Below are 25,910 nucleotides of genomic sequence, written 5' to 3'. Positions count from 1 at the left end.
TTTATGGAGTTAATGGTAAAGGGCAAAAAATAGGTCCGTGGCATTTTAACAGGGAGTTTTGCTCTTGGAATTTACATAATTTTTCTTTTTAGATTTGTAAGCACAAAAGTTAGCTGGTTACAAAGAATTAAAAGAAAAGTTTAAAGTTTATATACTTTTATCAACAAAAATTTAAAAGATAGTATAAAATTTGAAAAAAAAACATAATGGCAAGTATGTTATTTTATTTTTACAATATTCCCGCGTCTTTTGCCATGGCATAAAATATTGAATTTTGATTTTCTAGCAGAATTTTCGGACTTTCAATTTCTTTAACCTCTCCTTTATTTAAAACTAAAATCCTGTTTTTAGAAAAATAAAAATTGTAGTAAAATAAAGAAGACTATTAGTTGTTTTGTTTATATACAAGTAAAAGTTGGGAACTTTTTACAAAAAAGTTTCAATTGGTTTTTACTTTTAGCAGAAACAATTTTAAATTTTTCGCATTATTCAGTGTAAATATAAATGTTTTATACATTTATTTTTAAAAATAAACATTTTTAAAGCAATTTTGATCAATACAGTAAAATAAACGTTAAATACTATCTTAAAACATTTACTAAAACAGTTTTTAACCAAAAAAAGTGGATATAAAACTTCTATAATGCAGCAAGTGGGTTATAACTTATAGTTTTACAAACTTATCGTATTCGAGGACGGTGTTCAACCGGTGAGCAATCGCTATTACGGTACTTTCCCGAAACTGATCCTTGATGGTCTTATGTATGAGATCGTCGGTTTTCAGGTCGACTGCTGCAGTCGCTTCATCCAAAACAATAATTTTGCTTCTTCGCAGCAGCGCCCTCGCCAGGCAGATCAGCTGCCGTTGACCCACACTGATAACAAGCATGGTAAAGTAACAAAATGACACTTTTTGGATATCTTGGTGGAAGTTTTTTTTTGTTTTATTGAGTTAAACATGGTTACTTGCAATAAAGTTTGAAATGTTGTATAGTTAAAGCAAGTTTAATAAATAAGTTTTACTTTTTTTTTACACTTTATGACCTTCAAATCAACATAAAACTCTACGCAAGTGAAAATTAAAACTGAAAACTATAAATCAAAAATCAGCAGAAGAAAAACCTGAAGTTTTGTCCCCCTTCAGAACAAGTGTGTTGCAGTTTATCAGGAAATAAACTGATGCACGCCCTCAAGTTGCAGTAATCAAGAGCCCGCCAAATATCAGAGTCTGTGTATAAGTTTAACGGATCCAAGTTTATACGAATTGCCCCTGAAAACAGAACTGGATCCTAAATTTAAATTGTTGACTATGTCAAAAATAACTCGTGACTTTTATTAAGTTAAATAACATCATATTTTGAAGAGTTATTTACTGATTTTAATAGAAATAAAGTCTTGACTGTTGGTTAAATTTAAAGTTTATATAAGTAATAAACAAATTATTATTTCATTAATTAAAAAAAATTGTCAATTAAGGTTTGTTAAAGTAAATATAGTTTTAGTTTATTGAGAAATATTTATAAGTGCACAACGATTATTAATATGCAATAAATATTTAGTTCTTCAAAATACGTACCTTAACTTATAAACGAGTAACAATTAAACTTGAATTTTTTCGTCAATTCAATTAGTTATTACTTTTTAAATCAAGGTAAAAAAACAAAAAAAGATTAATTTACACATCTTAGTATTACACCGAACACCGTTTTACAATAAACCTGCGGTATTATGGTGAGCTTGGATCGTAGTTGGTGCAGACCAATTTTTGATATGTCGATTCCGTCAATAGTAATGCTACCGTGGGTTGCCTCAACTATTCTAAATAGAGAAAGTGCCAGCGAAGATTTTCCCGCACCAGTTCTTCCCACTATTCCTACCTGGCATTGTTCAGAACTAGTTTACTCTTACTGCATTTTCTTATGTACATTGCTTTTTAACGTTTTTATTATCAAGAAGTTAAATATTAAAATCTTCTCACATCTCGATTTGATTTATGTTGCTTGTTAAACAAAAGTATACTGAAAGTTAATGTCTATTCATACAAGGAAGTATTTAAGACTTAATGTTAGACAAAACTTGTTTTGTAAAAGTTGTTTTAGTGTTTTAACTGTTAATAAATTTTAATAAAGTTTTAAAAATTTACAGTTTAAGCGATGTATACATATTTGAAATAAAAAGTAATAAAATTTTGAAAGAACATTTAAATTTAATTTAAATTGGTTTTTTATAGCACAAAAAGTTATTTTAAAAAACTTTTGTTTTCTAGTCGATATGAAATACGTAACATAAAATGAAAAAGAAAACTATTAAGTAATATAACAAGAAAAAAAAAAGCTATGGTAAGAGCGTGTATTTGAAAGAAGTTTATAAGTTAAACATAAAAATTCCAATCAGTATCACTTTTCACGAGTTCGATTTCTAACAAAACAATATTTTTAAACTATTTTTGATATTACGTAAAATTGGCTCTATGTTAAATTAATTTCAGTATCGATCTTTAAAAATAACAAAAAACACGCTGATATGATAATGAATATTATTCAATTATTAGATGTCTTATTAACTTGTAGTATACAATACATTATACACAATACACATATACTAAAACAGCAAACGTTTTATTTTTTCGTACTTTTTTTAGAAAAACATCTAGTACACTAACATTACTATTAAGTACTCACCTTTTCACCAGCTTTAACGACAACTTTTATATTTCTCACAACAAGATCTAAACCTTTTCTGTACCTCGTACAGTAATTGTTAAACTCAACCTGGCCTTTGTTGGGCCAGTTATCTTTCAACTGACTGCATTTTACCTGCCAAGGTGCCTGTGAAACAGCATATTTTACTAATTTAAACTATTTGGTGTTTGTTTTACTATGAAAGTATGAAAAGCTTGTTGTATGCAAACCGTAATTTTTTGTTTTTTTCTGTTGAACAAGTTAATAGCAAAACACATGAAAAAATTTTAGTAACAACTCAACAATTAATGTTTATGTTGTGTATTTAATACTTCTTATACTGATCAAGCTAACTTCCGGTTCAATTTCCGAATACTCTTTCAACCGCTCAGCCGAAACGACATACAATTCCGTCTCACTCATATTTTTGACCAACATGGACAGTGAAACTGTCACCTAAAATTTACTATGATAAAAACTGCACTGTTTATTGACTGTTTGCTTCTTTATAAGTAATTGAAAGTATATCTTCTGGTGAAAGAAAACGTTTTCAATTCTAAAACAAGTATAGTATAAATAAATAGCTTATGTTTTTTACGTAATGTACTAATTTAATTTTGTCTATAATTAGGTAGTCCTATCTTGTTGTTAAAAATTTGTCGTTTTTTAACTCCATAAATTCAAAATTTATTGTTCATTGTAGAACTTAAATTATAATATTGTAGTTAGGAAATGAATAAAATCGAACTCACCTTTAATGCATAAGACAAAGAAAGGCCGGCGATGGAGCCATTAACAGTTTCTCTTTGAACTACCGCGAACAACGCGGCAAAAAACACTATTGCATTTCCAACCGTGTTTAACCTTATGGCTAACCATCTGTTTATTACCAAAAAAAACTTTTATATACATATAAATGATTATGTATAGGCCTATTACTGTCCATTTAAATATCAAGTATATATGATTGTGTTTAAAATAACTTAAATACTGCTAACAATGTTAAAATACAAAAAATATAAATTAAGTAATTCCTTCAAAAACATAGATGCTAGGAATAACATTAGGGCATTTTTTTTAATATCAAGGCAACACCGAGAATTAAGCACCTTAAAATTTTAGGCATCTAACGTGAATCGATTTAAATTAATACACAAAACAAACTATGTAAAAATTAAACATTTTAGAAACAAAAACAAGTAGGTAGAAGTATGCAGAAAAGTATTTGCCACCTGTTCGAAACGATGTTCGAGTAGACGAACTTCTGGTTGAGGTCAACCTTGTTCATGGAAATTTGCGTGAAGCGATGTTGCGCTTCGAACGCCCGCAACACAGCAGCACCCGACACTGTTTCGCTGAAGTGCTGGTAAATAGGAGATCTCGTTGCACTTTCCATCCGCTTCAGCTGCCTCGAAGTACGAATGAAGTATCTCTGTAGATTGCATTATGAGTAAATGGAAATATATTTAATAACTCTATAGATATGAATAAAAAAGTTAAATCACATGATCAAATTACACATGATCAATAAAATAATAAATATTCTGTTAGGTATTGTGTTTACACTTCATTATTTAAAAAATGCTTATTATGCAATTTTTTTAAACTTATTATTAATACTTTTGCACATATTGCATTCTATCAGCATTAGTTTAGTATAATTTCAAAAGTAAAAGTGTTCCTTAAAACAGTAATAAATTTTGTAAAAAACCATAAAGTCTTATGTATTAAACTTGTTTTAATTTCAATTCTAAACTTATTTACAGACAACACACCTGTACAGCATAGTAGAACGCACCGACTGGTATGATTACCAATCCGAATAAAGGAGTTGAGTAAATAATTACAATGACAACTCCCAACACTGATAATATATTGAGATTGCTGCTTCGAATTGACCAAGGCAACTTTTCGTCTATTACAAACACGTCCTAAATCAGATACAATATTTTTTTTTGTAGAATTGTTGGTTTTGTAAAAGAATTTAGTTAATACATTTTACTAAGAAATACTACTCTTTAAACTGTTGCAAACTTTTATTAAGTTATTGATTTTTCACAAAACTTTTTTATAGTATAAATTGTTATTTTTAATACAAGTTTATTAACTTACTGTCCAGCACTTATACTTGTTACAATTTTTTGAGTTACTTTGATATATTGTTATAATGTTTTTTGTTTAGATAACAGCATGCAATATTAAATACAAACTTTTGAAAATCTGTTGATAATTCTTCCCAACGGAGTTGTATCGAAGAAGCTGGCCGGAGCCGTCAAAATTTTCTGCAAAAGTGTCTTGTGCAGTTTACTTGATGCTGATAAGCAGCCAACAGCAAGCAAGTATACTTCAACCATGACGAATAGAGCTGTATGTTTTCGTGAATTGTAAACATTAAAATTTATTGAAGTTGTCTTTAAAAAATAATGAATTTACTATTTAGAAAATTTCAAACTTTATTCATTTATATTAACCATCAGATTTTAGCTTAACATTAAGTCATAAGGAAAACTTGAACTATAAACTAAAAAATACTACAACCCTATTTATAGATAAATACGAGTAAAGTGTAATTCTTACTTAAACTCTAAACAAAATCTACAGACAAACTAAACTATTTCCTTCGAAAAACAAACATGAGATGTTTTATGAAATATCAAGTTTGAACCTTGCAAGCAGCCGAACACCGCGTAGACTCCCATTTTAAGACCAGTCTGACTTCTAAACTCAGCGGTGTATAGGTTGTCGGCATCTTCAGACCATTTTTGTATCCACACAGATGATCCAACTACTGATGCCTGAAAACAATGCATGTAAGCTTTTTTGTTGTTCAAAAGTTTATTTACTTATCTTCATATGTTACGGAGAGTTTAAAGTAGCTGGAACTGAATTTTTTCTAAATTAATTGTTATAATGAAAAATTAGTGGTCATGGGTTAGTTTAAAAGGAAGTTATTTTTCATGCAAAAATTCATGATTTTTAATTTATTCGCTTTTGAAACTATAGTTTTCTAGTTAAACTATCTGTATTTATTTTGCATTATAACTTAATAAAAACTCTGCCCATAAACTAAATGATTGTCAGGAAAAAAAAGTTTGCAAAAACTAACTATGTAAATCTATTTTTTAATAACTTAATATGAATTGTAAATTTATTAATTACTATACAATATTTTTTTACGGCAGCACAAACTTGGAACAAAAATTCAGTGGTAAGAACAATGGAAAACATCGATACTCCTATAGCTTTGATATACGATGTAAGCACGGACAGTTTCACCTGGTCATAAGTTATTCAGATAAAGAAAAAAAAACGATTATTCTTAACAACTATAGCAAAAGCGTATAACTAGTTGTCTAAAATGTTTGTTTTTTTTTAGTTTGTAAATACGCATCGCTATATTTTTCATTATTTTTACAAAAAAAAAAACTAACTGAAATAAGTATAATAACCATAGAACTTACAGATCCTTTTTCTACTCTTTCTTCCTTAATCAGTTTTCCTTTGCTCAATTTTATTTCATTTTTAGTTTCTTTTTTTAGAGTACCGGTTTTACTAAACAAATTTAGATATAAAAATTTAAAAAAGTACTTTTTAAATAATAAATATGCTAAATATAATATTATTATCTTTTAAGTATGCAGTTTCGTTTTCTTTCCAGAATTAAATTTAATCATTAAAGAATTTATCTTCGTACAATAAAGATTGATAACTTATTTAAAGACCTTGTTTAAGCATAAATTTTAAAAATTATGTTTTTTTAGAATCTATCTAAAACCTTGTAGCTCATAACATAACAGTGGTCATAGTTATTTTAGAATGTAGACTAGTTGTGCTATATACAGAGATGAAGTTTTTTTTAAATAGAACTAACAAAAAAGGAATTAGTATAAGCAGCATTGCATAAGTATCTTATTTAACAAAGTTTTGTATCAATTTATCACGTAAAAATTAAAAACGCTTTGAAAAATAGTAACACTAAAACGTACCTTAGACTTTTCTTGACTATAATGAATTGTTCTTTTAATTTTTCTTTTGCCGATTTTGCATCAAGATAGTTGTCATAAAACTCGTCGTTTAATTTTTCAGATGTCATACTTCCTTTATTTTTTAACATTTATAACTAAAAGAAAAGAAGTTTTCAAAGAATAAGAAACAAACAGGACAACTTTTAATATTACGAATTAATTATAAGCGGGTAAAAGTATCTGTAAGCAAAAAAAATTGTGTTTTTTTTAAGTAGAGAAAAATTAGAGAAGTTTGTATTATTATAAAAAACTACACTAGTCTGTTATAAGCGAAAAGGCATAGACAAACCTACTTACCTAAACCATCACTTGAAGAAGTTTCTTCTTCTTCGTTATTTTGATTTTGCACGGCAAACTCCTCAATAAATTTTATGAAAGCTGATCCTTCTTGTAAAAGAGTCTGGTAAGTTCCTATTTCGCTTATCCGGCCATTTTCCAACACTACTATGCGGTCAACTTCGGATAGGTGGTTTACGTTGTGAGTTACCAGTATTCTCGTCTGAGTTTTTATTAATTTATATAAAAGTATTCTATAAAACGCATAATTGGCTGCTAAAATTAAACTGAAATTTCAAATTGAACTACAGTTTATTAATTTTTTGTCGAATATCTATCGAATATAAAACTAAAATGATCAATAACGAGTGTGTTGTACTACAAATAAAACACTTTTTAAAGTTTTATTTTGTATTGTTTTACTTGTATTTAAAAAATGTTTTTTGTGGTACTTAAACTGTAGAATAATAATTTTAATTTAATTGCGTTTATTTTCTTTGTTTTCCTATTATTGCCATTACTGCAAAACATACTGATTCAAACTACTAGTTTAAAGCAAAAATGTTTCAAGTTTGAGTTTACAGCTTAAAAGAATGCGAAAGAAGAACTTAACAACATTAACTTTCAACTGACCTTATTTTTCAGCAGCCCATTTTCACCGATCACGTGTTCGAGTATGTGGGATCCGACGTGAGAATCCACCGCGGAAAGAGGATCGTCCATGAGGTAGACGTCGCAACCCTGATAAACCGCCCTCGCTAGCGACACCCGCTGTTTCTGACCCCCGCTCAGGTTTACTCCCTGTTTTGTAATTAAAAAAACTTTTGATGCTTTGGGTAATTTTTTTTATAAAACACACACAACAATAGCTGGACTATCCACAAGGTATACTAATTTCATTATAAATATTTCGTAAGTCTTTTATTATAGTCATTAACAACAAGAACTATAAGTATTAAATATTTTTAAAATGTGTTAAAATAGTAATTTTTACATTACATATATTACAGTAGTTTGTAAATTTAATATTGAATATACTTCGCAAAACTTATGTTTTTATTTAGCAAAATAAATTTTAAACTTTTTCTCCAATTTCAGTTTCATCTGAGGCGGGAAAAATATTGAAATCAGATCGAAGACAGGTTGCGTCCACAATTTCTTTGTAAAATTCCTCGTTTTCGTTTAGGTGCTTTCCCTCGGCATATTGCTTACCGAACAAAATGTTCTCTTTCACTGTGGCGTTTTGAATCCACGCGTGCTGAGAGACGTAAGCGACTGAACCCTAGGTTTGGTTTTGAAAAGTAAGTTTTAGAATTTAGAAAATAAAAAAAAAAATTGTAAAACAACTCATTGTTAAGCAACTGAATAACAAAAAATCAATTTTCTCACAAAACTTGTCAAAAATGGAACAATTTTTTCACTTTTTAAATGAATTACTAAGTATTTGGTATACAAAAAACTACATTTTTGTATGAATATCTTATAATATAGTTTTAGTAGTAAAATAAGTCACTTCTTAAAAAAAAAATCTGAGGTCGTAACTAAATAAATATTCTTAGTTAAATATTTATTCCGTTACCCTAATTCCAACATAACCGCGAGTTTTCTCCATTTCGCCCAACAGCGCAGATATCAGGGACGATTTTCCACTACCAACATGACCGACCACCGCAATAAGTTCGCCTTGCTTCACTTTCAACGAAATACTGTGGTGTCATAATATTTTAAAACCTTTAATTAGCTTCAAACTATGTTTTTAATTTTTAAGATATTTAGATTGACTACGTTAATTTTTTACTGTGTTTTAATAGTTTATATAAATAAAAACCACTTTTAAGTACTGATTTCTGCTACTTTCGTATTGCTTAATAACTATCAGCAAAAAAAAAAAAAACTTGTTGCTCAAACTTACTTTTGCGTAATAATAACTGTACTGTAAAAACGTTACTAAAACTATTTTATGTCAAGCTTGACATATTTAGAAGTTTACAAACAGCTATTTTAAAAGTTAGTGGATATAGATTTTATGGTTATTTAGTTTATGAGTTGTAATTAAACTTACTCGTGCAAAACGTTTTGTCCTTTTTCTTCCCACGAAAATGATCCACGTTTTACTTTAATTTGGCTTGCTGTTTAAAAACATAAAATACTTAGTTAAACTAAAAGTTAATATCAAAAACAAAAAATTTATGAGAGTCAATTAAATAAATGCTAGCTTTTTCTTACAAAAACTTATTAAACAAACTTTTTTTATCAATTTGCTTTTCTTTCTTGCTATAAATTTGTAGAAACACATTTACAACTTACTTTAATTGAATCGCACAAACATAATTTTTTTTATTTCGTAAATATATTTTTCTAAACTAGTGCTTATTCATCGAAAATTTAAGTAATCCGAAGTTGAAATTATTTTAAGTTTAGTCTAAGAGTATATGAAAAAAATTGCAAATATTTTTTGACCTATCTTGTAGATAAAGTCTACTAAACTTTACAATAAAACTTAATATAATTAAAAATTTTGAAGCAACTAGAAAAAAGTTGTAGATTTTTAAATTGATAATCCAGCTGTTAAAAACTAATATAAAAAAAATCATCATCTTACTTATGATAGAACACTTAAACAGCAAGGTGTTTAAAAAATTTACATTACCTCCTTCATGGTCTCGGTTAACTGCGTTCTTGTCAATTTCGGAAGCAAGAAGAAAGTTCGTTATCCTTTTCGCTGAAACTTGTGCCTACAAATGACGAGTATGTAAGAATTAAAACCTTTAAAATACAACAAACAAATTAAAATCGCAACACTTACTTGCACGACCGAAGAGAAAGTGGTTGGAAGAATTCTCAACGGAAACTTGATGATGCTGAACAGAGAAATGGACACAAACGTTGTGGTCGGGTCCAGAATGTTGTCTGGCGAAATGACCAGATACACTCCGAACGAAACTACTGTCACCTGAATTTGATGTTTTAATTGCAAAAAAAAGTAAAAAAAAGCTATTTCGAATTATATCTAACTCAGCTAAATAATATGTTTTGTAAATTGTTTTCGAAAAAATCTTTTATAAATATTTAAAGCAAAGTTTTATCACAGGATAACTTTCAAAAATCTATAAAAAATTTAGACTCAAAATCTAAGTTTTTGAAAACTACTGCAGCTGTTATTACTGTAATTTAAACTTATGTGCTTATTTGTTTTAATCATATTTAAAATAGAGTTTTTAGGTCAGCAGTTTATTAAATTAGATGAAAAGAAAAACGCAACTTACTACAAAAGGAGTACACATAGAAAGAAAAAATGAAATAGCCTTTAGAAAAGCCACTCTTCTCAAAATGCTCAGCTCTTTCGCTCTGATTTCTTCAATTCTTTCTTCAAAGCTTTTCTCCCAAGCGTACATTTTCAAGACCTAACATGATTAAGATGTAGTTTTTTATGTGAGGAACAAAACAACATGAACTGTTTTCACTAGAAAAAACATTTAAAATATCAAGCTTATTTAATGAACTAGCTAAACATTTATAAAAAATAACTAGCAAGAAACAGTAAACAAGGTTACAAATAAAAGTAACTTTAAAAAGCTTCAAGTTAAAATGTAGTAAGAAATGTATAGGTTAACAAAAAATGGTATCAAAAAGAAATATATGACAGCTCTTTTTTAATAATTTTATTTAACAACAATACAATTGATAATTTAATTTTTTATAATGTCTAAACTATGAAAAGTATACATACTAAACTTTAAAAATAAACTTATATTTAACAATATAAAACTTTAAACATTACATGCTAATACTCATATAACAGACTATTTTCTAAAAGCTCTATAGAGCTGACCTTTATACCGCTTAGTACCTCACCGGTCATTTTCATCCTCTCATCTTTAAGCTCCATGTTTACCGCCGACAAAGACTTCATCTTCTTCATAACAAATCCGTTGAGGGGCATTGCAAGGATCATGACTAGCAACCCTGCCAGTACACCGGCTTGCAAATGCTATAAAGAATAATATTTTACTTCTTGTGTTTTACTGTGCTACTTTAAGGTTTAAGGTATAGGATATACCATTTTGAAGAAACTTTGTTTTTCTTATATTTATTTAAAGATAAACTGATAGTTGTAAATGTTTTGAATGTGTTCCATAAAACCAGTTAGGTGTTGAATGTGTTTTTGTATTGATTTTTTTGAATAAAATAAACCACAGCTAGGCTTTTTTTTTGTTTTACTCGCAGTGCCGTTTAACGATTTTTATTGAGTATTTTATTGCAACTAACTTTCCAAAGCATAGAAACAGCAATTGTTATAACAAACGGACTGGAAAATAGCATAATAACGTTTGTCATTAAGTCCTGCAACCTTTGAGCGTCATTTGACATCAGATTGACAGTTTCGCCCAATGTTGATTCTTGTCTCGCTGAATTTGAAATTTTCAATGCCTGAAAAAATAAAACAAGCACTTTGATACTTAAATTGAAAGTTTGCTGTTTCAATAAAGATTTCAAAATACAACTTCAAAGCAGTACTAAATTGTTAGCCATGAAAACATATAAGAAACATAATATTGTTTTAAAAGCAATGAGCTTTAGATAATCTGTTTGATCAAATAAACGCTTGTTGAATATAAAAAACACTGAAATAATTTAAATTAAATTTAAACCTTGTCGTATATTACAGTGATCAGAGAAGTCTTTATTCGCATGCCGACCACGTAGCAATTGAAGTAGTATTGTTGCAAGCATATTGACTGCAGTATTGATACAGCGTACATGCTAACTGCTAACACGTATCCTTGGTACGTAGGTGCGCCCCTATTGCTTGTAAAATGAATCAGTTCGCTGTTTAAAATGTAAAATAAGAACGATTTGATAAACTAAGACTTTAAAGTTTTGCTTGAATGACTTTATGACTGTAGCACATAAGTAACTAAAAATGTATGCTAATTTTTGATTTTGTTATTAGTCTGTTGTTTTGCATTTGCATGTAAAATATCTAGTGAAACAAAAAAAAATCTGTTTTCAACAATTTTTTGATGCGCTTTCTACTAACTATGTCATACACAACTAGCTTGGCAACTTTAAAAATTCACAAAAAATATTATATTCTTAAAAACGAACCCTGATTAAAGCTTAAAATAAAGTAGCATATCTTTGACAATTACTTAAAAATTAAGTTCTACTTTTAAGATTAAAAAAAACTGAAAAAAACAATTTCACGGTTTAAAGCAATAGACAAAGCTGTATAATTGCGGTTAGTTGTTTTGTCTTTCAAAATTTCTAAAAGGTTATGCAAACAAAGGAAAATATAAATATAGGTTTTGCGATACTCCATATAGTTGTAAGCTTCATTGCAAACACATACGACGTCGTACAATTTTGACTAGAATGTATTACCAGATACACTTTTCACAACTTACGAGAGCAAGACAGGCTTGAGAAACTGAATGAGATCCTGAAATACTCGATACAGGACAGCAGCGAGAATTGATCTCCAATGTTGCTTTGTAACACATTTCCACAAACTAGCAGTGTATGGAGATTCCTTGTAATTTATCTTGAATGCAAAACATTATTTCTTGTGAATTTGTTTATAGGTATAATATTTGTAAAAAATAAGAATGGCAGTCTTAAGTAAGGCTTAAATTTAAATTTTTCCCTGTAAATATAAAACACGTTTGTGAATTATTATACATAAGCTTTTTTGATATATTTTTTTTAATCAGTACTCAGTTTTTATCAAAAAGTTCTATAACTGACCTTTGAGTTAAAACTTTAGATTTTTTCTAAATAAAATTAACAAAATATAAACTTAAAAAGAACAAAACTACAAGTTATAACTAAGATAAAGGAATAAGTTTAAATATAAGAATTGGTCAAAAGAAAAATCGAACTTGTAAGAAAATTTGCCAAGCTCTTTTCGATAGCTAACCGGCATTAATTTCTATAGCAAAACGTTTAAGTAAAAACAAATTGTTAAGGAGTGTAAAAAAAATAAAAACTTTTATTGATAATTTCTTAAAACATTATGATGTCAAAAAAAGTTTAATAATGTTTTTTGATCCGAATTAATACTTTTAGTAATTGTGTTAAAACTGCCTTTAGTTGTTTTTTTTTTTGCTCGTAAATTTGTACACGTAAATTTATTCACTTTTTTGTGAACTTCTTCAAAAGAATTTTCACTTGCACTATATTCCATATCAATAGCTTCAGCTTCAATGGCTAGTCTATAAGTAAAAAGTAGCACCATTTACTTTAATATAGTTCGATAAGTTAATTAATTTTATCAGTAAAGTTTACATCTTTTAGTGAAGCTGTAAAAACAGCTTTAAAATTTATGTTTTGCATTCTTTTAAAAATAATATACAACTTATGTTTTTATACACTTATAAAAACCGGCTTTTTTGAAGTTCCTTCTTCCAAAACTTTCTAAACTTTACTCCAATTTTTTGCGAGACGTCATTGGATTCCAATTCCCAGACATCATCTTTTTCTAATGGCCTTCGATATCCAAGAAAAATTAACCTATTAATAAACGGAAATTTAATTTTATTTAGTTGTAGTTTAAACATTTCGTAAGTCTTGTTTTAAACATGAAAAAATTAATCTAGGATAGTATGTTTCTAAAACTGGTTTACTTCTTAATTACTTTGTCATAAAAAATATTTTTACCATAATTACTTTTGGGATTAAAACTTATTAAACAGTACTTTTTTAAATTACTTAACTAACGGTGAATGCCAAGAGAAAAACAACTTGCTTAAGTATGAACTGCTTTCTCTTGGTGATCTTTCCTGTTAAAAAAGTAATTCGTTTGTGTTAATTAAATGGTTTTATTTTTATTATTGATACTATTGTGGTATAGGTAAAGTTTCTAATATAAAATTTACATCTTAGTATCGGTTTCTGTCAAATTGAAGAATAATATTAGTAGAAAAAATAAAACATTAATTTAAAAAAAGATAAGTTTTTTTTTTATTTTGTAAAGATCTGTTATTGCATTTCTAAACATAAAGTTAGTTTTAAATTTTGTCAAGTTCATAAACTAGTTAAACTAATGTTTATTTTTCTTTCATTTATTAAAAGTTTTATAAATTGCAGTAATTTTACATTTATACACAAAATACGTTAGGAACAGAATTTAAGGTGAAACACGAATTTACTTAATTACCTTTTTCATTTTTTAGGGCGCTCTAATTGTTTAGATTTTCAAAACTTGAAGTGAATTTTTTTTGTGTATAAGCTATATAAGTAGTTAGATACTACTTATAGGAATACTATTTAATAGCTTATGTTTTGTTTTATTTTAAACTTATCTATGTGTCAATTAACTATTTTTACAATACTACTTATTAAAGTATAAAGTATTAAAATTATAATTGTTAATTAAAATTATACCTAGTGTTAAACTTAAGAAAATAGATTTATGCCTACTCATTAAACTTTAAATAATTAGTGTTTTCTTTTTTAGGATATAAAACATTGTATTAAAATTTAATGTTTTAGGCTACTTGTTAAACACATTTTCCTAATTGTTTACTATAGATAAGATTTATCGCATTATGTCACAATTAAAAAGTGCATGGTCAAAACAGTATTTTTTTTGCAAAAACAACTTTGAAATAATTTGACTCAAAGTAATTAATTTACATACTAACTTGTTTGTCTTTTTTTGTTTCAGAAAAGCAATGAAGAATAAAGATAGCCAATACAAAGAATACGTGACAGCTTTTAATGATGAACTCAAACAAGTGTGCAGATGATTGCTTCTGTTTTAATAGTTACTAACTATAAGTTTTTGAACAAGTAACTTTTATCTAAAATACTAATCAAATTACATATTAAAAAATCTTGAACAAAAAAAAAGGATGAAAAGCTTTGTACTATGATAATAAATAAAATTGATATTTGTTTTTTTAATAAGGAAAGTAGAAACAAAGTTTACAGTTTTTAAATTCAAAACTTAAAGTACATATACTATTCAAATTTATATCGACTAAAATTTATAATCAATAAACATTTTGCATATGTAATTTTTTTTCAAAACGTTTTGTAGTAGCTTACGTAGCGTATTAACTTGTTAAAACATGTTATTTTTATTAAGTTTTTTGAGTACAATAGAGTAATCTTAAAAAAGTACTTAACTAATTTTATTTTAATATTTTTTTAGATATTTTATTCCAATGTTAATATTATTAATTATTATATTTTATATATATTTCCAATGTAGTAATGTTAGTCTTTTCTTTTCAGTTACTAATATGTAAAAGTTTTAAACATTTTTTTTTACTATTTCTAATAATTAACATTTAAATTTTCTAGATAAGCTAAAACTTTTTTTCACTAGCATTTACATACAGTTATTTGACTGAATTCAGCCTTCCAAACAGGACACATAAAACAACTTTTTAAATAAAAAACTAAAGATATGATTCGAACATTCTCAAGATATTACTAACTAGTTGATTAAAATTTGTAATCTGTTCGGTGTAGGTGACTGAACTGCCCAGCAGAAGTAGAAGCCAGAAGTGAAACAAAATTGCGCTTGTAACTTTTCCCTTGCGTCTCTGGTATTCTTGCATTGCAATAGCTAGTGTCTATTTATTATTCATTAACAGGATAAACAATGTTTCTTCCCTTAGTATTTATTTTAATATTTTTGGTTAGCAGTTATAAATATGGTTGTTCGACTTAATAAAAATGTATTCATTGACAAAAATCATTTTCTTTAAAACATGCTTAGCATTAAGGTTGACTTTTATTTTGGTTTTTGCTTTTATTGATAAAATTTGAATGAATTAGTAATGTGTTTTATTTTATTGTTTCTTTTATAAAACATATGCTGGAAAAGTTCAAAACTATTAGAATAATTGTAACAAAACTCCAAGACTTTTTAGCTAGCTTATCAAATATAGTTTGCTAAACACACTCAGTTGTATTTATGATTCTTGCAACTCAATTTATCAAATAATAATTAAACATGTTAAATCGATCAAGAAAAAATTAAAAAGCATGTTTTCTATTCACAAAAAACTACTAAAATTGTACAAAAGCCTACTCTGTTAGTTTATTGATTTTAAGATAACTTTTAATTTAAATAGCGGCTTGAGTTTAAGTTTACAGCTCGTTTTAAAACAATCAATAGAAAAATAAAACGATAGAAACCAAACTAACACAAGTGATACCAGTAATAAACGGAGATGCAAAACTGGCGTAAGTGTATTTTCGTTCCCCGTTTAAAAGGTGGAAAAATTTGCATATAAACTCACAGCATTTTGTTATCACCAGTAAAACGCAAATTATCTAAGAATATAGTTTTAAATAACAATTACACAAACTTTTTATTCGAGATCTCTGTTATATGATCGAAAATTTTGCTATAAATGTTGTTTCAAAGTACAGTATATTAGTTACAATATAGCTAATGGTGAAAAGTTTTAATATATTAAGATTATAACTCATTTAAAAGTTTTCTGAATAAAACTAATGTTTTAACATTCTGAATAACTTATTTTAATAGTTTTGAAAAACTCTTATTTAAAAACTAAAAATTAATAGTGATATTTTACAGTTACTTTCTACTTGGTTTTTCAAGCACCCACGTTTATTTATAAAATTTGTTAATCTAAATTTCAAACCGTGCTTGTTATGAAAGTTGTAAAGAGTTAAAATAAATTGTATTGTTTTTAACTTAGTGAATTCTATTCGTTTAAATTTTTTGATCTATTTCAATTACTGTCCATGAAAAACGGAGGTAATTAACAAACTACAAAGCTGCAGAAGGTTAAATTAAAAAAGGTAAATATAGATTAAGGTGAATAAAAAGTATATATTTAATATTACTATGCGTTTTTCTAGTAGGTTAGAAAAACTGTTACATCTTTTGACATAAAAAACCTACGTCACAAAATCACTACTTTCACTGATCATACACAGTATAGTAATCTTTGTACTTAATAGACTTTATATAAGAAATAAATAATTAAAACACACCTGCTTGGCAACGTGCAAGCAGCTGAAATCGAGCGGACCCTGCTTGGATTTGTTGAAGTCGTAGAAGAAGAAGGGAGAGGTGATGAGGAGGAAGGAGCAAGGAAGGAGGACGAGGAAGGTGTGATGGAAGCAGGGAGGGAATGAGGGCAGGTGGGTGAAGTTGGCGTACTGTTGGGGAAGAACTAAGTTAATAAAACTGTTTTTTTTAATAATTTTGATAGTTGTTCACTTTTTACGGTTACATTTTACTTGTTTTATTTTATAAACTTTTTTATTTTTTTCAGGTTTATATATTACTTTTTTACTGTAAAAATTGAATTTTGTACATTAAATATAACTATTTTAAATAGACAGTTGCAAATATTTTATTTATCAATTAGTTTTAATACAAAACCATATGTTTTAGAGTCTACTAACTTAAAAAAAACCTACAGCTAAAATAAGCTCTTACACTCTGAAAAACCACAAAAAAAAAGTGTCTCTATATATTTTATGTAAAAATTACAAATGTATGCTTAATTTTAAAAGTATTTATACTGAAAAGCTACTTAAATCAGAAGTTTTGTTTATTTTACTTTTTAAGCTAGCTGTGAGTATCTGAATAAAAATAGCTTTTAATTTCAACAAAAAAAAAGGTTACAAACGTTCAGTACAACTTTTTGAAGTATTTGTTCCTTTAAAAACAAACTAGTAAATATTTTGTTTTAAAGGTAAGACTTAATTTTGATAAAAACTTTAAAAAAAGGTTTTTAATATAAATCATGTTTGGTTGAAGAGTAGCCTATTTGAACAAACTGTTAAGTAATTTTGTAAAAATATAGTATTTATCGCTTAAATTTAATTTACTTTATATGTTTTATACTACATTCTTGCTTTAGAATTTTAAACTGACTTGGTAATAAACATGTTTAAAAATTTGTATTAAATTAAAACTAATAATTAAAAACATAATGGGAATTTTAGCTAGTGAATAAATTTTATACCAAGAGGTTTTACTGTACAAAGTATTTCAGTAGCTTGTATTTTCCGTTTTATAAGCAAATGAAAAGTACAAAAGCAAAGGTTTTCAATTAAAACAATAGTTTCTAGTAACTTACCAATAATGAAGAATTGCAGTAGTCTTTTAAAAAATCTTCATAATACATTCCACATTTGTTTATACTACTCTTCAAGATAGTCTAAAATGTTACGTTATAATATGCATTAAAGTTTAACTTCAAAATTAACTGAGAAATTAAAAGCGAAAAAACACCTACTAAATTATATTTTATTAACCAATCGAATCAAAAACAGAAGATAATAAGTTATTAAAAAGTTATAAATTTTAAATTTTTATATGATTTTTTTATATTTACGGTACAAACTATTATTACACACCTTAAGTTTTAGAAAATTGCTAAAATTAGTTTTGATAATATCCAGCTTAAATACGTTTGATAATTTTATTTCAAATTTAAAAGCGATAAGTTATTTATAAAAAATTATTTTGTTTCTTAGCAACGATTGCTGCAACCATTATTGATCATTTGCAGACATTATAATTGACTTTAGCGAATAAGTGAGATAATCGCTTAATTAAGAATTAGTTTTGTTACGCTAGTTAGTAGAATATCACAATACAAAACAATCATATACTTTTGTATTATGTGAATTACGTTTGAATGTTTTTAATTATTTTATTAATGTAGTTTTAGCTTAAATGAAACATGACTAACTGTTAAATAAAAATGAAAACAAATTGTACAGTTACTGTTAAATACAGTTAAAGTTAAGTTAGTTGAAATATTTTAGTAAGTTTAAAGTTTTTTAAGCGTGTTCAAGTTTTGTTTGTTAGCAACATGTGTTACAATTAACATAGCTGTTTTGTGGTAAGTTAACAAAAATTTAATAAATAAACAACTTGAACACAGTTAGCAATACACTCCAAAGTAACTGTTTCGTTTGGACAATTTAGTATTGGACACGTTAAACAAATAAGGCTTCGAGCACTTACTAGAGTTTGTTAGTAATATTTCAACTTCGCATGTAAAACAGATAAATGCTTAATTATGACTACAATTTTTGCTTTGTTTATATGACACTTTCAACAAGCCATTTATCATATAAGTTTGAATGCAATGACTAAATATGACATAAACCAAAACATTTATTTAACTAGTATGAATGACTTAGTATTTCGTAAAGAATAAAAGTTTTGAAAGTTTTAAAATGTAAAGTTGTGCTCACAGTTAAATAAATTGAGTAAAAAAAATAGTTGAAGCAAAAAAACTGTAAAAGAGGTTTAGTTAATAAAAAAATAAAAAAACATACTTAAACAAAAAACTATCGGTTAAATTAATATCACCTTACTCTTTAAGACTCATTATACTTCAAATTTTTATGTAACTGTATAAATCATAAAATACGTTTTAAAAACAACAAAAAAATCAATGTTTACTTAGACAAGGATAAAAATAATAAAAAGAATACTTAAGACTAATAAAAGCTCTTTATCTTATGTACTTAATTCTTTTATAGAAAACTAACAGAAAAATACAAAAATTAAATAAAAATTAAAACAAGTCCCATAAAAGATGCTCAAAAAGAAAACAACTACACTTTGTAAAAGCTAAAACAAGCTAACTATTTAGTCTAAATTGTAAACAAAATTGTGTAGGCTTCTTGCAATATAGAGAAAGTAACAACAATGTAGTATGGAAGTAAAACTATGTGCAAGCACAATACGTTGTGAAAGTATTTCAAAAAGTAACTTTAAAACGTTTTTAATCAATTATGCTTTTATATTATTTCATTGTTCTATGCTCTATACTTTTATTATTTTTATGAAAAGTAACTATTATAATTAAATATTTTAAATTCAAATATTTTGTTTTGAAATCTATTTCATACAATTTTGATCAAAAACATTAAAACTTATTGTTTTAAAACTGTGCTTTTTTTTCAAGGTTTCCTTTATCTATAAAACAACATCCTCAAGAATCAATATTATTTTAATATTTTATAAATTTAATTAGAAATCTAATAAACAATAAAATTGCAACATATGAAAATTAGTTATTTCAAATTATTTCAAAACGATCACGAACTTAATTGAAAAACTTTTACCACACTATAACACTTTTTAAGCGGCATTTTTTAAATTTCATACGTTATTTTTAGACTAATGGAGAAATTCTACCAAAATTAATAATTAGTCAAGGATTATTAAAAAATCTAAAGCACATAATTTAAGGAAATCAAACATTTATATCAAACTATTTGTTTAAGTAATAAAAGTAATACTTTTAAATGCATAGCTAGTTTTAACTAGCCCTAAAAAATAATTAAACACTTTTGTTTCCTAAAAATTGCGTTGCAGCCTTAACAGAGTTTTACTTACACCATACTTGGTGTTCTACAGTCTACGTATTTTTCTAAAGTTTTGTTTTCATATTTAGACTTTAAGATTATACTTACAGCTAATATGTTACGATCACTGTAGAAATTTATACAACTATATCTTTATAGTGTTAATTTTTAAAAGTGAACATTGAGACTATTATAAGTTTAAAAATGTTTATGTGAGGTTTTACACAAACAAAAACCAACTTCGAATTTTTATTCAATAACAAACATAAATATTTATTTATACGCGTTGGCTAATTTAGATTTTAAAAAGTGAGAGTCGTCTCACATCAACTCACTTAAATACCGATAAAAATTCTGGCAATTAAGCTTTTAGGTAAACACGAACCTATATCGCAGGCTTTTAAATCAATCAATCAATAGGATAAATGCAACAAATATGTGTTATAAGAACAATCGAATTGTTTTTTGTTACTTTAAATAACATAAGTTGTTTTTTTAAGAAGTTATATCCAAGATAATTTAAAGTTTTTAAACATATGTTTAGCTTCAAATTAAAAACCCATACAATTTAGTCGTCTAAAAAAAACGAAAATTGATTAAGGGAAAAAGTTGTTGAGAGAATACAAAAAGAAGATAAATTTAACTGGTAGTTCGATAAAATACTTTTTTTAAAAATGCATGCAAAAAATTATTTATTATTTTATCTTTTACTTATTTGGATGGAAGTGTTTTTTTCATGCATATCGTTTATTGAACGACAAAAAAGACGCTCAAAATATTTTGCCATAGGACCTGGTCCACGAGAAATCTTTCGGTTATTGAGTCGCCCACCACTTGGATGCCTGGACAAGACATGTTGTACAGATATGAAAAGTAAGCAGTTGTGTAGAAGTTTTTAAAGTTGTTAAAAGGCAAGTTTAAAACTACACCTTTATTTTTCAATTATTAATACTTAAACTAGCTTGAAGCGTTTTAGCAACTAGGATTTCTTAAAAGAACCTCAATTTTATCTACATTTATAATAGATATACTATGTTTTTGTACAACAGACTTAAACTAGCTTATTAATTAAATAATAAATAAGTACAAACTAGTAAGTGACTGTTAGTAAAGTCTCATTTGGCTAGTTTTTGCAAAGCTTGGTAGTGAAAAATTAAAATATAAAGTAGAAAGAATAGCGATTTCTATTGTTTATATAAGATAAATTTTATAAAAACTTACGGCTTTTGGTTACTCAGGTTCTTCCAAATCTTGACATTTAAACTTATAAAATTACTTAGAGATAACCACTTTTTTTAAGTTGGAATAAAGAATAACAAAATTATCTAACTAGTACTTATTTTAAACATTTTCTTTTAATGAAAACTCTGAATTTTTTGGTATATTAATTTTAAATATATAAACGTCGCTAGTCTTTTAACAAACTTATTACTGTTAAAATTGTCGTAAATATATTATTTACTTTTAAATAAATTTTAATTTGAGCAAAATTTTATCAAAAAATAACACATTTGTAAGATTATTAGCTATTGCAGATATTCTATTTTATATAATTAAACAAAAGCTTTGGTATTTTACAGTGATTCGCTAGCTTGACGAGCCTAAAAAAATTCAATTATCACTTTAAAAGTACTCTTAACTTATTTTAAAGTTGTAATTTTGTATAAATATTTACTTGCATTAACCCTTAATTTTTCTGAAAATAGTTTAATTGTAAAGTATTAAACTTCAAATGTTTCTCAAACACTGCTTATTTTCACTTTATATAATATACAAACTTATGTAATAAATAAGCTGCTTTTCGAGTGTTATCTACAAAAACACTCTGTTTTTCTATGACTAATTTTCTATTAAGATACTTCAAAACATAAAGAAAAAACAACTAATAGTTAAAATTAGTAATTTAGAGCAAGTATAAGCTAAAACTAAATTTAATGACATATTTACTTCCTTTTGTTGAAAAAATAACTAATTTACGTTACGTTCCGATCATTGTTATTAGATACATATTTTTGTACTTTTTTTTTAATTAAATAAAATAAAAGTAAAAGTTACACAGTAAAAAATATCAAAACTTTTTTTTTTAAATATCTTGCTAATGTGTTTATTTCTGATAACATCAAAAGTTTTTGATCAAAGCGTTTAGTTTTATTGCTCAACTAACAAGTTGTTGTTTTTATGTAATGATGTTTAGAAGATCAGACGTATTTTAACTAAGTATTGAAAAATTTGAGTCTAAAAACTTAATTGAACCTAAAATTTTAAAACAATTTTTATAAAACTATGAGACTTTTAAAACTATAATATTTCATCAAAAGAAAAACAATTATGTTATAAGTGTAGAAACTCTGAAATCAAACGTAAAAGTTAAAAGATTATTGCTTAAGTCGTAATTGTTTTACAAATCCTAAACTTGTTTAAAGTTTTTAATTTTTTAATCTAAGTCATTTTTTAAATAAAAATTCAAGGCAGAAAATTAATATTGATCAAATTTTTACTGTAACCAATTTGTTTTTTGATCTTAAGTGTTTTAAATTAAGACTTTATTTGTAAATTTAACTTGATCTTGACTAATAAAATAGTGCAGTAACTTTTATTCATAATCGAAAATGCCTTATAAATTATTTATAAGCTCATGTATTCTAACAACTTCTTAAAAAACTATTTTTTTCATTTTATAATTACTTTTTTACAAGTTGTAATTCTAAATATTGTAGTATTTTTTCACATATACAAAAAACATGATATTAGTACCCAAAAGATACGTATGATTTGTTTGCAACTGTATGTTGCTTTGTTTTGTTTATAAAATTTTACAAATTCAGCAATTTTATAGAAGTTAAAAGTTAACAAAAGTATTCTTAAATCAATTAAATTTTATATTTTAGTAAATATATGCTAAAAAAAAATAGTTTTATCTCAAAAACAAACTACAGACAACAAAAAGTTTTGATATAAAGTATTGTGCATTGACAATTTCTACGACAGACAATCAATAGCAGCATTAAGTTTTAACTAAACATTTTTAAACTGATGACTTTTTAAATTGATAAAACTTAAAAAAGTTATGTACCATAAAATGTTTACAAATTGAATACATGTTATATTATATTTAATTTTTTATATAGTTTTAATTTTACTAATGCTAAAAAAAGTTGCTATTTTCTATTGAATCGATCAGTTTGACAAAATCAAAACGTACTTAAGCTAAAAATGTTAAATTCTTTACAATTAGCAAATACTCTCACTTGTTTATTGTTTATTGATTAAACTAAGATAAATGTTTTAAAATAGTAACTTATCTAAGTGATATTATTCAAGCAATATACTACCAACTATACTTGGGCGTATTAGAACACTACAAGTATTTTTTGTTCAAAGTTGTGTGAATAAGTTTTTAGTATTCAGCCAAAACGATTGTGTTTAAACAGGCGATTTTATATTTCACATAAATGTGTTAACCACTAAAAAAAGTTCACTTTTACCACAGAACAGTAAAAACATTAACCTGTACGCACAATTTCATGTAAAAAGTTGATCGCGAACTTTTGTAGTGCTCTCTAAAGCTTAGTTTACAAATTTTTCAAGATTTTCTTTTTTTCATAAACCTGTTTAAAATATTTTTTAATTGGGTAAGTTGAGTTTGATTGATTTAAGAAAAAGAAGTATATTGAAAAGAAGAATGTATATTTTCATAAACTAATGTGAAAAAGCTTAGTAAAGAAAAAACTTAATCTTTTTCTTAAACAACAAACATTTTTTCATTACGTTCACTTAGATTTAGTATTAATGAGTAGTTGAACAAACTTTTTTTCTTATTTGCTAGACTGTAGAAATTTATTTTATTTCTAAGTGTTTTAATAAAGATACCAAGATGTATAACTTTGTTTTTCAGTACTAACATTAATTTAAAACATTTAAAATATGTAATTTTAGCACTTGACTATTTAAAAGTCTTAAACAGCTAGTACATTAATTTGTGAATTTATTTTTTATAGTTTCTCTTAGAATTTATTTTTCTGAAGATTATTACAGTATCCGGAAACCAATTTAAACTGAGTACGCTACAGTTGTAATATTTTTATTAAACACAGTATAGTGCTGCAACAAAACACTAAAAGCTAATTATTAAAACGCCACTGTTCCAGTAAGAAGTTTGTTTTTATTATGTGGTTTAGTTTATTATGAAGAAACGAAACTCAGTAAATATGTTTTCAATGATGAAATTTTAGTTAACTTTTGTTTATTATTACTTTTAACTAACAAATGATCGCCTTTTCAACTTAAGTATTGCATAAATCTTAAAAACAAATCACACCTGATGTGAAACAGCAAACCGTTTTGTTTGGTAAACTTAAATAATCGAATTCGTTTAAGTCAGATAACACGAGCGTTTATTGCATAAACGTAGATTTTTAAAGTTTTTTTACTTTCAAGTAAATATTTAAACTTTAAAGTTAATTTTGTAGGTTAGTTACAAACATGGTGTATACACGTTTCATTTCAAATTCAACTGAGATCTCTGTCGTCATGACGCAGCTAGTAAAAACAAGAAAACAAACTTGGAATTCGGATGACACCATTTTAATTGTGACGTCTTCCTTCTTGATTGTTGCTGATTTCATTCTGGTGGCGTTGTTTTTTTACAAAGTTAAAATGCAAAGGAGCTTTGAGATTTTGAGCAACAGGAAAACGACTTCAATACTGGACAAGTTGTTCTATGCCACTTTTGTTATGCTGGTTTTTCAAGGTGTTGTGTACTTTACTATGCTTTTCATTTCGAAAAGTGTAACAAGTGGTGTGACCTGCTCATATCTAAGCTTCGTGTTTCACGATTTACATTTGTTAATTAAGTTTTCAAACATATTAACACTGTATCTTTTCCACTACATTTGGTTCAAGCAAAGAGTCGTAAACTTCTTGTATTTAAACAACAAACTGTATCAACTTCTAAAATCACTATTTGCAATTGTACTTAGCGTAAGTATTGTTTTGCCTTTCAAAATGAACGTAGATGTTGTTTTTGATGTAAAAGATGGAATTTGTCTAGGCATGGGATTCAGTTTTCAACATACTTACTCAATAATTTGCATTGTCGTTGTATGTTTCATAGCGGTTTTTCTTGTTTTCAATCAGCTTTACTTTTTGTTCAAAACTAAAAACGAACAAGCCAAGCATTCTAACAAAAAAAGTGTAATAGTGTTTGCGATTATACGTAGACAAATAAATTCCTTTTTGAAACTTCATTTGTCGGTAGCGCTTCTTTTGGTTGTATATTTAGTGTGCTTGAAATTGTTGCATTATGATGGTTTAGTTAAATTTGCTGACGTCAAATACCTTGTGCTGCATCTTTACAACTACTGCTTCAGTTTAATCTTGTGCTTTTTCAGGCTTACAGTGTCAAAACTAGACATAAAAGATGTTTACTTGAAAATAAAGAACACGTTTTCTACTGACTAGCTACTAAATGCTTTATTAAAGTATTTTTGAGTAATTAAAAAGTTAATAAAAAAAGGTTACTAGCTTTAAAAATTTTATTATCACGTGTTAGAATTTTTGAATTATTAAAGGTTTTATTTTTTTTTTGTTCTTTAATAGA

At 26.4% G+C, this 25,910-nt stretch overlaps 1 protein-coding gene across 1 annotated transcript; it reads right to left on the bottom strand.

Annotated features, from left to right (window-relative positions):
- Positions 1 to 229: 229 nt before the first annotated feature.
- Positions 230 to 24,936, bottom strand: LOC145836736 (multidrug resistance-associated protein 1-like). The gene is made up of 32 exons (XM_082944514.1): positions 24,874 to 24,936; positions 16,964 to 17,131; positions 15,430 to 15,567; positions 13,703 to 13,764; positions 13,367 to 13,495; positions 13,122 to 13,197; positions 12,391 to 12,527; positions 11,635 to 11,812; positions 11,252 to 11,413; positions 10,815 to 10,973; positions 10,249 to 10,386; positions 9,789 to 9,935; positions 9,633 to 9,717; positions 9,045 to 9,111; positions 8,562 to 8,688; positions 8,064 to 8,264; positions 7,616 to 7,783; positions 7,004 to 7,205; positions 6,668 to 6,779; positions 6,143 to 6,233; positions 5,871 to 5,957; positions 5,347 to 5,476; positions 4,892 to 5,046; positions 4,457 to 4,612; positions 3,914 to 4,113; positions 3,434 to 3,560; positions 3,036 to 3,137; positions 2,682 to 2,828; positions 1,719 to 1,877; positions 1,123 to 1,289; positions 681 to 875; positions 230 to 341 (listed from the first exon to the last, which is right to left on the bottom strand). The coding sequence occupies exons 1-32, from the start codon at positions 24,934 to 24,936 to the stop codon at positions 230 to 232; spliced, it is 4,347 nt and encodes a 1,448-aa protein (XP_082800640.1).
- Between the last annotated feature and the right edge of the window lie 974 nt (positions 24,937 to 25,910).

Source organism: Thalia democratica, chromosome 5 (assembly GCF_965202585.1).
Source record: "Thalia democratica chromosome 5, ktThaDemo2.hap1.1, whole genome shotgun sequence".
Lineage (NCBI taxonomy): Eukaryota > Metazoa > Chordata > Thaliacea > Salpida > Salpidae > Thalia > Thalia democratica.
Note: the sequence above shows the minus strand (reverse complement) of the source record. Positions and strands in the feature narration are given on the sequence as shown.